General features: G+C 46.2%; 1 protein-coding gene across 2 annotated transcripts; it reads left to right on the top strand.

The window, feature by feature from the left end:
• The first annotated feature begins 462 nt into the window (after nucleotides 1–462).
• Nucleotides 463–10,863, top strand: LOC139444997 (1-deoxyxylulose-5-phosphate synthase YajO-like). 2 transcript variants are annotated; one of them, XM_071226037.1, is made up of 9 exons: nucleotides 463–629; nucleotides 3,619–3,761; nucleotides 5,620–5,761; nucleotides 7,180–7,353; nucleotides 7,646–7,743; nucleotides 8,806–8,981; nucleotides 9,252–9,355; nucleotides 9,486–9,521; nucleotides 10,222–10,863. In XM_071226037.1, exons 1-9 carry the CDS (start codon nucleotides 522–524, stop codon nucleotides 10,342–10,344), a joined length of 1,104 nt encoding a protein of 367 aa, XP_071082138.1. In that variant the 5' UTR covers nucleotides 463–521; the 3' UTR covers nucleotides 10,345–10,863. The 2 variants fall into 2 exon arrangements, with proteins under 2 accessions (XP_071082138.1, XP_071082139.1); XM_071226038.1 differs by lacking the exon at nucleotides 9,486–9,521 and having other exon boundaries at nucleotides 9,252–9,391.
• The last annotated feature ends 3,124 nt before the right edge of the window (nucleotides 10,864–13,987 follow it).

Here is a 13,987-nt window from a genome sequence, read left to right on the forward strand (position 1 = left end):
TACGTTCCCAGTGAAATCGACAGGCTTAAAAGAAATCCGGATAACTGAAACAAGGGTACATAGTTTAATGATATAAAGATGTTCCCCAAGTACGTGTCCGGAAAGAGGGGTGTTCAGTCTGACAGGGTTTCACTGTTTCCAGGTGCAAAGTGTGTTCAAGGTCACTAATGACGCACTCACGTTCAGCCACTGGGTTGTTGCTGGCGTCAAAATAAATCTTTTTTCAAGAATTTTCTGGGACAATTTATTTTTTTCGATAAAAATCCCCATGTTCAGGAACAGGGATGGGGTGAATTATTTAGGTTTACGCCGCTTTTCGCAATGACCGCTTAACTTGGAACATGACCCGTTAAGTAAGAATAGGTCATATATTGAAATATTGCTAAATGTGGCCACACAACCTCGTGATAATGTTGTGCTGTGTCACGCGAGGTAGAGTTACTTCCCTTCACCTTCAGTTGATAAAGTTTAAAAGACGAGTGTCAGTCCACTGCTGTCGTCATTACTCGCATACAACAACGATGTCAGCCGTACCAGAAGGAAGTAAACTTTCCTACAACTTCTTGGGGAGGTCTGGACTGAAGGTGGCCAACATATGTCTCGGCACGATGACGTTTGGGGATTCGGGGGTAAGTGGGGGACCCCTGACAAACACAGCTGAGAGAGTGAGGCCTCATTTCTGAGGGTCTACATGCATGCGCTTGTCATGTGTAATACAACGTGTATTTATCACCTGATTATTAGGATATAGTTTTTGTAGGAATGTGTATTTATACTCATAGACCTAATTTCAAACCTCGGGGACATTGACATGCACTTCACATGTATATCTAAAATATAAACCGTACTCGACGTAATAAGCGCCTGGCTCTAATAAGCGCCCACGGTGATTAAGCTAATATATTGGCTGGTGAACAATCCCAATTTGCACCCCTTCCGATTGATCAATGTGCACAAGACTTATTTATTCGTGTATAATACACACTCGTGTGTTATATGCACCCTTAATTACGGGCAATTAAATTCTGGAAAAATATGTTTGTCGTGTTTAAAACGCATAGACTTTTCTTTTATATTATTCAGGCTGTCCGCATAATCAGCGAAATTTATGATCTTTTAACCCTGTTTTTCTTCACCAAAATTATATTCTAATAAGAACCCCCTATTCCTAATTTTAAGAGCGCCCTGGGCGCTTATTACGTCGAATACGGTATACAGTGTCCAACGTTCTTTGTGTCATGGGAAAAGATAACCAACTCCTTTCAATGTAACCAGTTGATCGTTGATCTAGATGCATTTCTAGCAAATTATCCTGGATGAGACGTATTCATCTGAATTCGGAACCTGAAAAGGGGCTCCTGTTATATGGCAGAACTAATATTTTGATAAGAACAAACCTGGTTTTGGTGTGACTCTTGGGTGATTTATTTGTGTGTTGTGGATCGCCTACGTGGTCTAGTGGTAGAGCGTCCGCCCGGGGAGCGGAAGGTCCGGGGTTTGATCCCCGGCTGCGTCATACCAAAAGACATTAAAAGATGGTACTTGTTGTTACCCTGTCTGGCGCTCGGCATTAAGGAGCTAAAACAAGGACTGGTCGGCTCGGAGTCAGTATACTGTGTCTGAGTGGGGTATTCATGTTAAACTGCGATATGGTATCTCAGTGTCTTAACTCGATAAATCGGCATTCGTCCGGACAAGTACAAGCAGTCACACAACACGTACATGCACGTCGCAATATTAGTGCAATAATCTTGAACGCGACGTTAAACTCCGTTTCACCTCACCTTGTGTGTTGTGTTGGTAGGGGTTGAAGTTTTGAGTAGGCTTGGGGTGCGTTGTGGGTGGTGTGGGTTGTGGCGGTTGAATTTGGGAGTAGGCTTGGGGTGCTGTGTGGGTAGTGGGGGCTGTGTTGGTGCCACTTGGTGGAGGTGGGGGGTGGGGTGGGGTGGGGTGGGGGTTGCGTTGGTAGGGGTTGAAGTTTGGAGTAGGCTTGGGTGCTGTGTGGGTAGTGGGGGCTGTGCTGGTGCCACTTGGTGGAGGTGGGTGTGGGGGTTGTGTTGGTAGGGGTTGAAGTTTGGTGTAGGCTTGGGTGCTGTGTGGGTAGTGGGGGCTGTGCTGGTGCCACTTGGTGGAGGTGGGTGTGGGGGTTGTGTTGGTAGGGGTTGAAGTTTGGTGTAGGCTTGGGTGCTGTGTGGGTAGTGGGGGTTGTGTTGGTGAGGGTGCCGTGTTGGTGGTGGTGGTTGAATTTTCGGGTAGGCTTAGGGTGCTGTGTGGGTATTGGGGATCGAGTTGGTGAGGGTGGGAGTTGTGTTGGTGGGGGGAGTGTGTGTGGGGGGGTTGAATTTTGGAGAAGGCTTGGGGTCTGGTGTGAGTGGTGGGGGTTGTGTTGGTGGGAGTTAAAATGTGGAGAAGGCTTGGGGTGCGGTGTGGGTGGTTGGGGTTGTGTTGGTGGGGGTGGGGGTGGGGGTGGTGGTTTTGAGGCTGGGGGTTGAATTTTGGAGTGCGGTGTGGATGGTGGGGTTTCTGTTGGTGGGGTTAGATAGTGACATGGGTGAAATTGGTATGGGTATGTTGATAAGGGTGATGCAGTGAGATGGTGGTGGTGAAGGTGGTTTTGGAGTCGTTAAGTAATGTATAGGTCTCAGTGTGATGTTTGGCTTCTTTGTCTGTTTGGTGTTTAACGCCACACTCAGCAATATTCCAGCTATATGATGGCGGTTTGCAAATAATCAAGTCTGGATCAGTCAAACCAGTGATTGATATCATGAGCATCGATCTACGCAAAAGGAATACGATGACAGTCGCCTCTTACAACAAGCATAGTTGCCTTTTACGGCAAGCATGGGTTGCTGAAGAGCGGTTCCAACCCGGATCTTCACGGGTCGTGTGATGTTTTGGATAAGATGGTGGTTTCGAGTGTGGATGACGGGATTGTGGGTAAAATAGTAAACGCACACCTGAAGATATCGCCACTGATAATGGAATGATAATGCTGTAAGTTGCCAGACTAGTGTTCAATCTATCATTAAAACTGGAACAGACAATTTTCTGCAGGCCATATCTAAAGTTTGTCTCCCCGACCCTAGATAATAAATAAAGAAACGACCCCAACTTGATTCTAGAATGGTTTGGCAAGACAAGCTTGTGTCAGCGCTAAGTAAGGGGCGGTCGGGTTAAAGCGTTCGCTCGTCACGCCGATGACCCGGTTCCGATTTCCGACATGGGTACAATGTGTGAAGCCCATTTCTGGTGTCCCCCGCCGTGACATTGCTGGAATATTGCTAAAAGCGGCGTGAAACCATACTCACTCACTCAGCGCTAATTAGCATTGTTCTGGGCCCCATTTGGAATTAAACTTTTTATTACGAAGATATATATTTTTATATATGCTACTTTTGCGACTAAATGTTAGTTTAACCTTATTTGCTGCTACCATACAGCGATGCTGCCAGTGTGATAAGGTTCAGACAATTAAACAATTTTCTCACCCACTCACATACTTCGCGAAGGACACACGGAGAATCAAAGATGTGTCAGGGAACTGTGAATATGAATCCAATAAAAAGGCAGGTTAGGATGGAAGCTATATCAATCCAGTTGCCTGTGTTTGTGTTATAGGCCAAGAGACCAGGCCAGGCCACAGAGGAATATTCCCACCAGGTGCTGGACCGCTACGTCGAGTGGGGAGGCAACTTCCTCGACACCGCTGACGTCTACTCACAAGGACTGTCTGAGAAGTTCATTGGATCCTGGCTCACAAAGTAGGTGTTGATGTACTAGCAGGATCCGCAGCGTGAGGTGGTCAAGGTGCAGCAATACACTGACAAGACGTGTACCTGGGAACTGTCAGGGTCTCCTTTTTCTGTGTTCAATATGATGCTTGAAGCCAGTGGTATGAGGGTGTAGTAATAGAGAATACCACACAAAACTATGTGCGTGCGTGCGTGCGTGCGTGCGTGCGTGCGTGCGTGCGTGCGTGAATGAGTGAGTTGAGTGAGTGCGTTGAGTGGTTGGGGTGGGGGTGGGGTGCGTGCATTTGTGAGTGAGTGGTGGGTGGGAGAATGAGTGAGTGAGTGCGTTGAGTGAGTGCGTGCGTGGAGGGTTGAGTGAGTGCATGCGTTGATTGAGTGTGTAAGTTTAACGCGTTTGAACAGTATTCCAGTTATACCAGGGAGTGTCAGCTTGATGTGGGGGAAAGCCCGAAGCGATAGCGCTGACCAGTGCCGGCATAGTGCTGATAAACCAAGAGCTATAAACGCAAAAGGGCGAATCTGTGACAAATATACAAACAAACATAGAGAGGTCTTTATTGCAATACGATACAAACCAGACATATATGACATCAATTGAGTGAGTGAGTTTGGTTTTACGCCGCTTTTAGCAATATTCCAGCAATATCACGGCGGGGGACACCAGAAATACCCATGTCGGGAATTGAACCCGGGTCTTCGGCGTGACGAGCGAACGCTTTAACCACTAGACTACCCGACCGCCCTTCTATGACATCAAAAAACCATATACAAACATGATGGACAAAACAATCATGAAGTAAACTTGAGTCAATTAATATGAAAATCACGTCACATCAATTCTGCATAGGCCTTTGCCCTAGGTCCTATCAGATCCCGACATAGCATCTTTGAACATTTAAGCATAACATGTTTGATTGCGAGAGCATGGTGAACGCATCCATTTTACTGTCAAAATAAAACATGAAGACAATTATTCATCTATGCATTGGCAATCGATTGGTTTGTTGGATAGTTGGGGACACAGAACAACATAGCAGTACTATTTTAATGTTAGGATCATTCTCGTGTTCTCGGCTCCATTAAACGAGCTAAATATGCCAAAGAGCGAGAATGCAAGAACTGATAATGAGTGCTGAATTTCACTGACATGAACAATCACATACAATAAACAGTTATGTCAGGTCAGGGCAACATGGATAACGCTGTTATCGTCGCACAGTTTGCATCATAAGGTGAGGTGAGATTAAATGGGGTTTAACGTCGCGTCCAAGATTATTGCACTTATATAGCGACCTGTATGCACGTGTGTGTGTGCGTGTGTGCGTGCGTGCGTGCGTGCGTGCGTGCGTGCTTGCTTGCTTGCTTGCTTGCACTAGTCCGGACTGATGCCGATTTATAGTGCTAGCTCACTGATATACCATGCCGCGGTTTAACATGAATACCCCACTCAGACACAGTATACTGACTCCGAGCCGACCAGTCCTTGTTTGAGCCACTTAATGCCGAGCGCCAGACAGGGTAACGAAAGTTCCATCTTTTAACGTCTTTTGGTATGACGCGGTCGGGGATCGAACCCCGGACCTTCCGCTCTCCGGGCGGACGCTCTACCACTAGACCATGGAGGCGGTCGTCTGTATCATAAGCATAGGATGTTCGATGTTTACTGCCTTTAACTGACACAATGAACAATCATATGTATCAACATTGCGTGGTATTGGGGGTACCCCAAAGCCAAGCTGTGCTGAAAAAGGACCTGTCCTAATGTAGATCGATCTGTCCAGGCATTTGAATGTAAAGCACAAAAAATGGTTTTACTCATCGTTTGTTTAAGGATAAAGTTTCAAAGTTTGTGGCGTTCTTATTCCAGACAGCCACGTGAGAAGTTCGTTATTGCCACGAAGGTGAGAGCAAACACACCTATTGGCGTTGGCCTTAGTCGTCGCCATATTGTCAACAGCATCCAGAGAAGTCTTGAGAGGCTGCAGACGGACTACGTGGATCTGTACCAGGTGAGTACTGTGTGGAGGAGAACCTGTGAGTACTGTGTGGAGGAGAACATGTGAGTACTGTGTGGAGGAGAACTTGTGAGTACTGTGTGGGAAACTGTGAGTACTGTTTGGAGGAGAACCTGTGAGTACTGTGTGGAGGAGAACCTGTGAGTACTGTGTGGAGGAGAACTTGTGAGTACTGTGTGGGAAACTGTGAGTACTGTTTGGAGGAGAACCTGTGAGTACTGTTTGGAGGAGAACCTGTGAGTACTGTTTGGAGGAGAACCTGTGAGTACTGTGTGGAGGAGAACCTGTGAGTACTGTGTGGAGGAGAACTTGTGAGTACTGTGTGGGAAACTGTGAGTACTGTTTGGAGGAGAACCTGTGAGTACTGTGTGGAGGAGAACCTGTGAGTACTGTGTGGAGGAGAACCTGTGAGTACTATGTGGAGGAGAACCTGTGAGTACTGTATGGAGAAGAACCTGTGAGTACTGTGTGGAGGAGAGCCTGTGAGTACTATGTGGAGGAGAACCTGTGAGTACTGTGTGGAGGAGAACCTGTGAGTACTGTGTGGAGGAGAACCTGTGAGTACTATGTGGAGGAGAACCTGTGAGTACTGTGTGGAGGAGAACCTGTGAGTACTGTTAGGAGGAGAACCTGTGAGTACTGTTTGGAGAAGAACCTGTGAGTACTCTGAGGAGGAGAACCTGTGAGTACTGTTAGGAGGAGAACCTGTGAGTACTGTGTGGAGAACCTGTGAGAACTGTGTGGAGGAGAACCTGTGAGTACTGTTAGGAGGAGAACCTGTGAGTACTGTTAGGAGGAGAACCTGTGAGTACTCTGTGGAGGAGAACCTGTGAGTACTGTGTGGAGGAGAGCCTGTGAGTACTGTGTGGAGGAGAACCTGTGAGTACTGTTAGGAGGAGAACCTGTGAGTACTGTGTGGAGATGAACCTGTGAGTACTGTGTGGAGGAGAACCTGTGAGTACTGTTAGGAGGAGAACCTGTGAGTACTGTTAGGAGGAGAACCTGTGAGTACTGTGTGGAGATGAACCTGTGAGTACTGTGTGGAGGAGAACCTGTGAGTACTGTTTGGAGGAGAACCTGTGAGTACTGTGTGGAGGAGAACCTGTGAGTACTGTGTGGAGGAGAACCTGTGAGTACTGTTTGGAGAAGAACCTGTGAGTACTCTGTGGAGGAGAACCTGTGAGAACTGTGTAGAGGAGAACCTGTGAGTACTGTTTGGAGGAGAACCTGTGAGTACTGTGTGGAGGAGAACCTGTGAGTACTGTTAGGAGGAGAACCTGTGAGATGACCATACGACATATTCCACCAATCCTAAATCCAAACCCTCACTTGTGAGGTGATGACACCATTCAGTCTCTGGCTCACTGTAAACTTGGCTGTTATGGTTGATTTGTTGCATCCTACTATTCCAGATGCACATTTGGGATGATGGCACTCCTATTGAAGAAACACTTCGCACATTTGATGACCTGGTTCGATGTGGGAAGGTGCGCTACGTCGGTGCCAGCAACGTGGTGGGTTGGCAGCTACAAAAGATTGTCTGTACTACGGAGAAGCTGGGCATGAACCCCTTCATCAGCTTACAGGTAGGACACCACATACAGAACCCTCATTAGCTTACAGGTAGGACACCACAGACAGAACCCCTTCATCAGCTTACAGCTACCGCTTCATCAGCTTACAGGTAGGACACCACAGACGGAACCCCTTCATCAGCTTACAGCTACCGCTTCATCAGCTTACAGGTAGGACACCACAGACGGAACCCCTTCATCAACCTACAGGAAGGACATTATAGCTGGAATTTTTGTAAAGTAGCCTCTTATTCTCATTGATGGTATAATGTAATGTTGATATTGACTTTCATGATTTATCCAGCAACAATACAGTTTGGCTTGTCGGGAGACAGAGTTCGAACCCCTCCAGGTGTGCAAGACGGAGGGTTTAGGGGTGCTGCCTTGGAGCCCTCTTAAGGGGTGAGTTGGGCCATAATGATTGGTGCATTGATTCATGATTAAAATAGTAAAGTGACATATTAATGGAAAATAAAACATGAATGTATAAAGAGAGATATTTGATGTTATTATATATTTTAAGCTCAGGGGGATCGAAGTTGCAATATAACATAATATAGCAGAGCATCTGTTCATTGTCCGTCCACACCATGTTTGGGCCCATTCTTCTATGAACTGACGAGATATATGTAATGAAACAGTTTAGTGATGGTGTCACGGAGAGCCCTCTACAATTTTGTCGTGGAGATCCCTCAACGGTTTGGTGGTAATGTCTGAGAGTCCCCTCAACAGTTTGGTTGTGGTGCACGGGTAGATCTCACTGAACAGTTTAGTATTGGTGGCGTGGAGATCGTTGAACAGTTCAGTGTGTGTGAATATCCCTCAACAGTTCCGAAGTGGTGTCCCGGAAATCCCTCAACAGTTCGGTAGTGGTGCTCTGGAGATGTCAGAGCAGTCTGGTAGCGGTGCCCAGGAGATCCTTTAATAATTTAGATGTGGTGTCCCGGAGATCCCTCAACAGTTCGGTAGTGGTGTTCTGGAGATGTCAGAGCAGTCTGGTAGCGGTGCCCAGGAGATCCTTTAATAATTTAGATGTGGTGTCCCGGAGATCCCTCAACAGTTCAGTAGTGGTGCTCTGGAGATGTCAGAGCAGTCTGGTAGCGGTGCCCAGGAGATCCTTTAATAATTTAGATGTAGTGTCCCGGAGATCCCTCAACAGTTCAGTAGTGGTGTCCTGAAGATCTCTCAAGGGTTGTGTTGACCTGGATATAACTGAAGAGTACACTAGTATGGTCATGGATGGGTTATGTGTTTCCCTGATATGTCCATGAGAAAGGAAGTAAATCTGTATCAAAGTCTACAGTACACATATCATTGAATGAAGATCATAGGAGAAATCCCCTCTGCGTCTGGCAGGTGTCAAGCCTTCTTGTGAATGTGTCTGATTCCCCACAAGAAGGTCAGTTTGGACTGATCAGTATGTGTCTTGTCGGTAATCCAATATTGAACCGATGGTTTTAACAGAGGCCTGCTTTCTGGGAAGTACACTCGAGACTCGCCACCAACAACTGGGCGCCTGGGCTGGGTGAGAGGAGATGAGAAACGAGCAAGCCAGGCTATGCCAGGCTGGAACACCCTGGAGGGGAATGATCAGATCTGGAACATCATCGATGCAGTACAGGACATCGCAAAGACACACGGTAGGCATAACTGTAAGAGTGGGTGCCGCTTGCAACACAACTGTAAGACACCCATAGACAGAACGAGAACCTATTAGACATTAGACAGGTAGACATTGTGACGAACCAGGTAGATATGGTGACAAACCTGGTAGGTATGGTGACACGCTTTGGATATATTGTAACAAACCTGGTAAATCCAGAGATGGGAAAACCTTGTACTAAGACACAATTTGAAACGTATGGTAAGCAATATTGCAATTCAAGATTGTATTACGTTTCCTCCCACAGGTAAATCCATGGCCCAGGTGTCACTGCGCTGGCTGCTACAGAAGGATGTTGTTCCATCAGTGATCATCGGAGCCACGACTCTGGCACAGCTGGATGACAACCTGGGGGCTGCCACTGGCTGGACACTGTCTTCAGAGGAGGTGAGTCTGTGATAGATGGATGACAACCTGGGGCTACTAGTGGCTGGACGCTGTCTTCAGAGGAGGTGAGTCTGTGACAGATGGATGACAACCTGGGGCTGCTAGTGGCTGGACACTGACGTCAGAGGAGGTGAGTCTGTGATAGATGGATGACTACCTGGGTACTGCTAGTGGCTGGACCCTGTCTTCAGAGGAGGTGAGTCTGTGATAGATGAATGACAACCTAGAGGCTGCTAGCGGCTGGACGTTGTCTTCAGAGGAGATGAGTCTGTGATAGATGGATGACAACATGGGGCTGCTAGTGGCTGGACGATGTCTTCAGAGGAGGTGAGTCTGTGACAGATAGATGGCAACCTCGGGGCTGCTAGTGGCTGGACGCTGTCTTCAGAGGAGGTGAGTCTGTAACAGATGGATGACAACCTGGGGGCTGCTAGTGGCTGGGGGCTGTGTTCAGATGAGGCGGGTGTAACAGATGGATGACACAGTCAGGGCTGCTAGTGGCTGGACCCTGTCTTCAGAGGAGGTGAGTCTGTGATAGATGGATGAAAACCTGGGGGCTGCTAGTGGCTGGGGGCTGTGTTCAGAGGAGGTGAGTCTGTAACAGATGGATGACACAGTCAGGGCTGCTCGTGGCTACATGATGCGTTCAGAGGAAGTGAGTCTGTAACAGAAGGGTGGAAGCTGCTAAGGTTAAGACCCCGGATCCCCAAGCAATGGATGGAGATAACTGATGGAGTAAGCTTAGTGTCAGCAGTACATGATGTATTAGTCTCAAATGATAAATATGTTTTTTTTGCCATACAAATGATTGAGGTCACCATGCTTTTCAGATGGCACGCCTGGACGAAGTGTCTCAACCAAGAATACCGTATCCCTATGAGATGGTGTGGAGATTGAACAAGTCTCGGAGTAATCCCTTCCAGTCATCATACTTCGTCTCCAGTACAAACTGATCACAGAGAAAACTGATCACAGCACAATCTGCCACATGGGACTGTTCTCAAAATGCCATTCGCATCAGTCCTGGAATATTTATTTAAAAATATATTATTATTTTTTTCCTGAGTGATTGTACAATTAATTTACTATTTTTGTAAACTGATTATATAAATACACAATCCTGTTATTCAAGGCGCTCACATTCTGTGGAATTAATTAAATAATTAACAAGGGCGGTCGGGTAGCCTAGTGGTTAAAGCGTTCGCTCGTCACACTGAAGACCCGGGTCGATTCACGACATGGGTGCAATGTGTGAAGTCCATTTCTGGTGTCCCCCGCCTTGATATTGCTGGAATATTGCTAAAAGCGGCGTACAGTCAAACACACTCACTCATATTTTAACATATGAGTTGCAGTATATTTCAAGGCTTACTGAGGGAAAAAAATAATAGTTACCAAATTATGCAGATACCAGAAAAGGTTACTTAACGCTGATCTAACATACGCCGTACATGTGTCGGAAATTAAAGAGTCTTTGCTAGTTCCGTTGTACTTGATGTTCCTATTTAAAGAATCATTTTAATTAACGTTATACATATGAGGGTTGGCTAAAAGGTTCTGAGCCTAACTGCAAAAGATGTATAGTACACCTTTAGCAGTTGCCATACGTTATGTGACCGCCTCCGTGGTCTAGTGGTAGAGCGGCCGCCCGAAGTGGGAAAGGTCCGGGGTTCGATCCTCGGCCGCGTCATGCCAAAAGACGTTAAAAGATGGTACTTGTTGTTACCCTGTCTGGCGCTCGGCATCAAGGGACTAAAACAAGGACTGGTCGGCTCGGAGTCAGTATACTGTGTCTGAGTGGGGTAATCATGTTAAACTGCGATATGGTATCTCAGTGGGCTAGCACTATAAATCAGCATTAGTCTTGACTAGTACAAGCAGCTTTACACACACACACACACGTCGCTATATAAGTGCAATAATCTTGGACGCGACGTTAAACCCCATTTCATCCACCTCGTGCGTTATGTACAATACGTTCCATTCTTACAGACTGCATTTGAGCCAGATACACAACCAGGCAGCAAACTTCAGCAGGTATCAAAGTATTCCCTTTTGATCTGAATGGTCAAAAATGGCTGTCACGCTCTCATCTAGTCTCTCCAACGGAAAGGGGCAAATCAAACAGCCAACAGTTAATAGTCTTAAGGGTTCCTTAATACTCCAGAGTTACTTAATAGAATTATTTTAGTTAACCTTTTCAAAACGTTTGTTTCGAGGAGTTTATCTTAGTCTACAGTATGAGTTGAGTAGCATGAGTATAGAGGGATACAGCTACCCGCTAAGGTCTGTAGGAGGACAACGTGTTTTGCTTTAGGGGACATTTGGAATATAAGCTCAATACATGTCACACTAGATATTTGAATGAAGGAATTTAAGCGTGGGAGGGTTTTTTGAAGATGACCCCTGTTCTGGGTCTGACGACTCACCACATCGTACTGCCCACAACCTGATACCAACAATAGGAGGAGGCTTCTTGTATGGGTCAATAGAAAAAATCCTTACATATGTGGAACCCGATGCGTTTCGATACTACTATACCACTATCATCTTCCCGAGGCAAGGGAGTTAACTATAGAAGTGCAGTTTCCAACCTTGCTGAACACCGCTGGTATTATGGAGTTACATTTTGGCTGTTCTAACGAGTCTATGCATAGTCCAATCAAAATCACGCAATGAAATCGAACTCCGGGTCGTAAATTGTCATGCAGATTTCAGTCGATTGCAGGATTTGCAAAGCATGTGCACCGCTAACTCGTTGTCAACAGATATTTTCTGAAACTTTTCATGGTTTTAATCAAGGTGCTCACGATATTTGATGCACTTATGATGCATTATAAATGTCATTCAGAGAACTTATTTGTGAACCAGGTTGTAGTAAAAACTCTTAAATAGTAAAACGGGGGGTGGGGGGTGGGGGGCACGGGTGGCCCAGTCGTCTAAGGCGCCGCGATTCGATGTGCAGAGTTGCGTCCCTTGGGCACGCCAGAAACCTATGATTGTGGGTTCGAATTCCGGTTCGCCCCGATTATGTTTCTAGGTTTGTCAGCACCATACCCGTGCTCGTGGGTTTCACCGAAGTGGTAAACGTCTGAGACCTGCATCACTTCGGGCTTTCCTCCCACATTAAGCTGACACGCCGCGATATAACTGGAATACTGTTAAAAGCGGCGTTAAACCCTACTCACTCACTCATACTCCGTGTTCCTAATAATCCGTGGAAAACCAGAGGGGGTTTTGGCAGTGTCATATTTTTTTGCATTTGTTTTTCTTAAACGAGAGCTGAAATTATTTTTAAGGCACATTTCAAATCCAGCTGGTGTTAAGACTGTTAAAATGTTCTAACTGTTCACTATAACATGATCACCGTACCGATATAGTTGATTTTAAAACAGAAAAATGAGAACAGCAGTGTCATAAAGCATGTTTACATAACAAAAGGCCATTGTTTAAAACACCATGTGTAACAAAACCCATTGTGAAGTTTTCTCCAAATTGACAGAAAACTGGTCAACCTGACATGAACCCGTTACTATCCGGGGTAGAATAGGTCTTCAGGAACCCATGCTTGCCGTAAAAGGCGACAATGCTTGTCGTAATGTGCGACTAACGGGATCGTCTGGTCAGGCTCGCTGACGTGGTTGATGCATGTCATTGTATCAAAATTGCGTGGATCGATGCTCATGATGTCAATCAATGGATTGTCTGGTCCAGACTCAGATAATTTACAGACCGCCGTCATATAGCTGGAATATTTCTGAGTGCGGCGTGAAACAACAAACTAGCCAACCAAAGAACCAGGCAACAAACCTGACATGTTTGTACTCACAAGTACTGGAGGAATGTACGTTTCAGTTACTTAGATTGTGGATGATGGATATAATTAGCATAGCCCTCTGATGTAAACTGACGAACAAAAGAAACGTTAACAAACTTAAAGTCCAAACCCAGTCTCGTGTTACACAATGGTTGAGAATCAATCGCCCAAACACAACCAAAACAGTTTGCTGAGTAGTGCACGTGCTTCAGTACCTAGATCAGTGGAACTTGAGTTTGAGGTGAAACGTTTGCTGCACTTGTAACATATCAGCATAGCAAGATGTAGGTATAAAAGAACGATGTAGTGTTCATTAACACCCAAACCGTTGGACAGTGACAAATAACGTGCAGAGAGTAACGGTACAACTGAAAGAGCACGCCGTTGCTATGATACGTCAAGGAACAATGCATGACCACGTCGCAAGGAGTTTTGTCTGTCGCCGAATGAAGGCTGAAGGTCTTAAAGAGGCACACTGGGCGGACGGGGGACAGGCCTAGGAGTGGCAGATCTCTGGTCACCCCCACCCAGGCATCCTCCATCTGAGGAAACGTATTATCATGTGACGTCATCAGCTGCGACAGTCATACTGTCAGACATGTTTAACCAAGAGGTAAGTTTATAAAACGTTACTTGTAAAACCTAGGTATTACAATTGAAATGTATTAATCAGGTCCCGGGCTTTGTTGGCGTTTACCAACATTTGGAAGAACCTTCTGTTGCTGTGGGGCACGGGTGTCCTAGTCGTCTAAGACGCCGCGATTCGCTGTGCAGAGTCG

This window comes from Haliotis cracherodii, unplaced genomic scaffold (assembly GCF_022045235.1).
Source record: "Haliotis cracherodii isolate W230 unplaced genomic scaffold, xgHalCrac1.p SCAF_6, whole genome shotgun sequence".
Lineage (NCBI taxonomy): Eukaryota > Metazoa > Mollusca > Gastropoda > Lepetellida > Haliotidae > Haliotis > Haliotis cracherodii.

Coding starts and splice junctions, on each gene's coding strand:
- LOC139444997 (XM_071226038.1), top strand. CDS start 522: ATGTCAGCCGTACCAGAAGGAAGTAAACTTTCCTACAACTTCTTGGGG. Junction 7,744..8,805: donor CCTTGGAGCCCTCTTAAGGG/GTGAGTTGGGCC, acceptor TGGTTTTAACAG/AGGCCTGCTTTCTGGGAAGT. Junction 9,392..10,221: donor GGACACTGTCTTCAGAGGAG/GTGAGTCTGTGA, acceptor CATGCTTTTCAG/ATGGCACGCCTGGACGAAGT.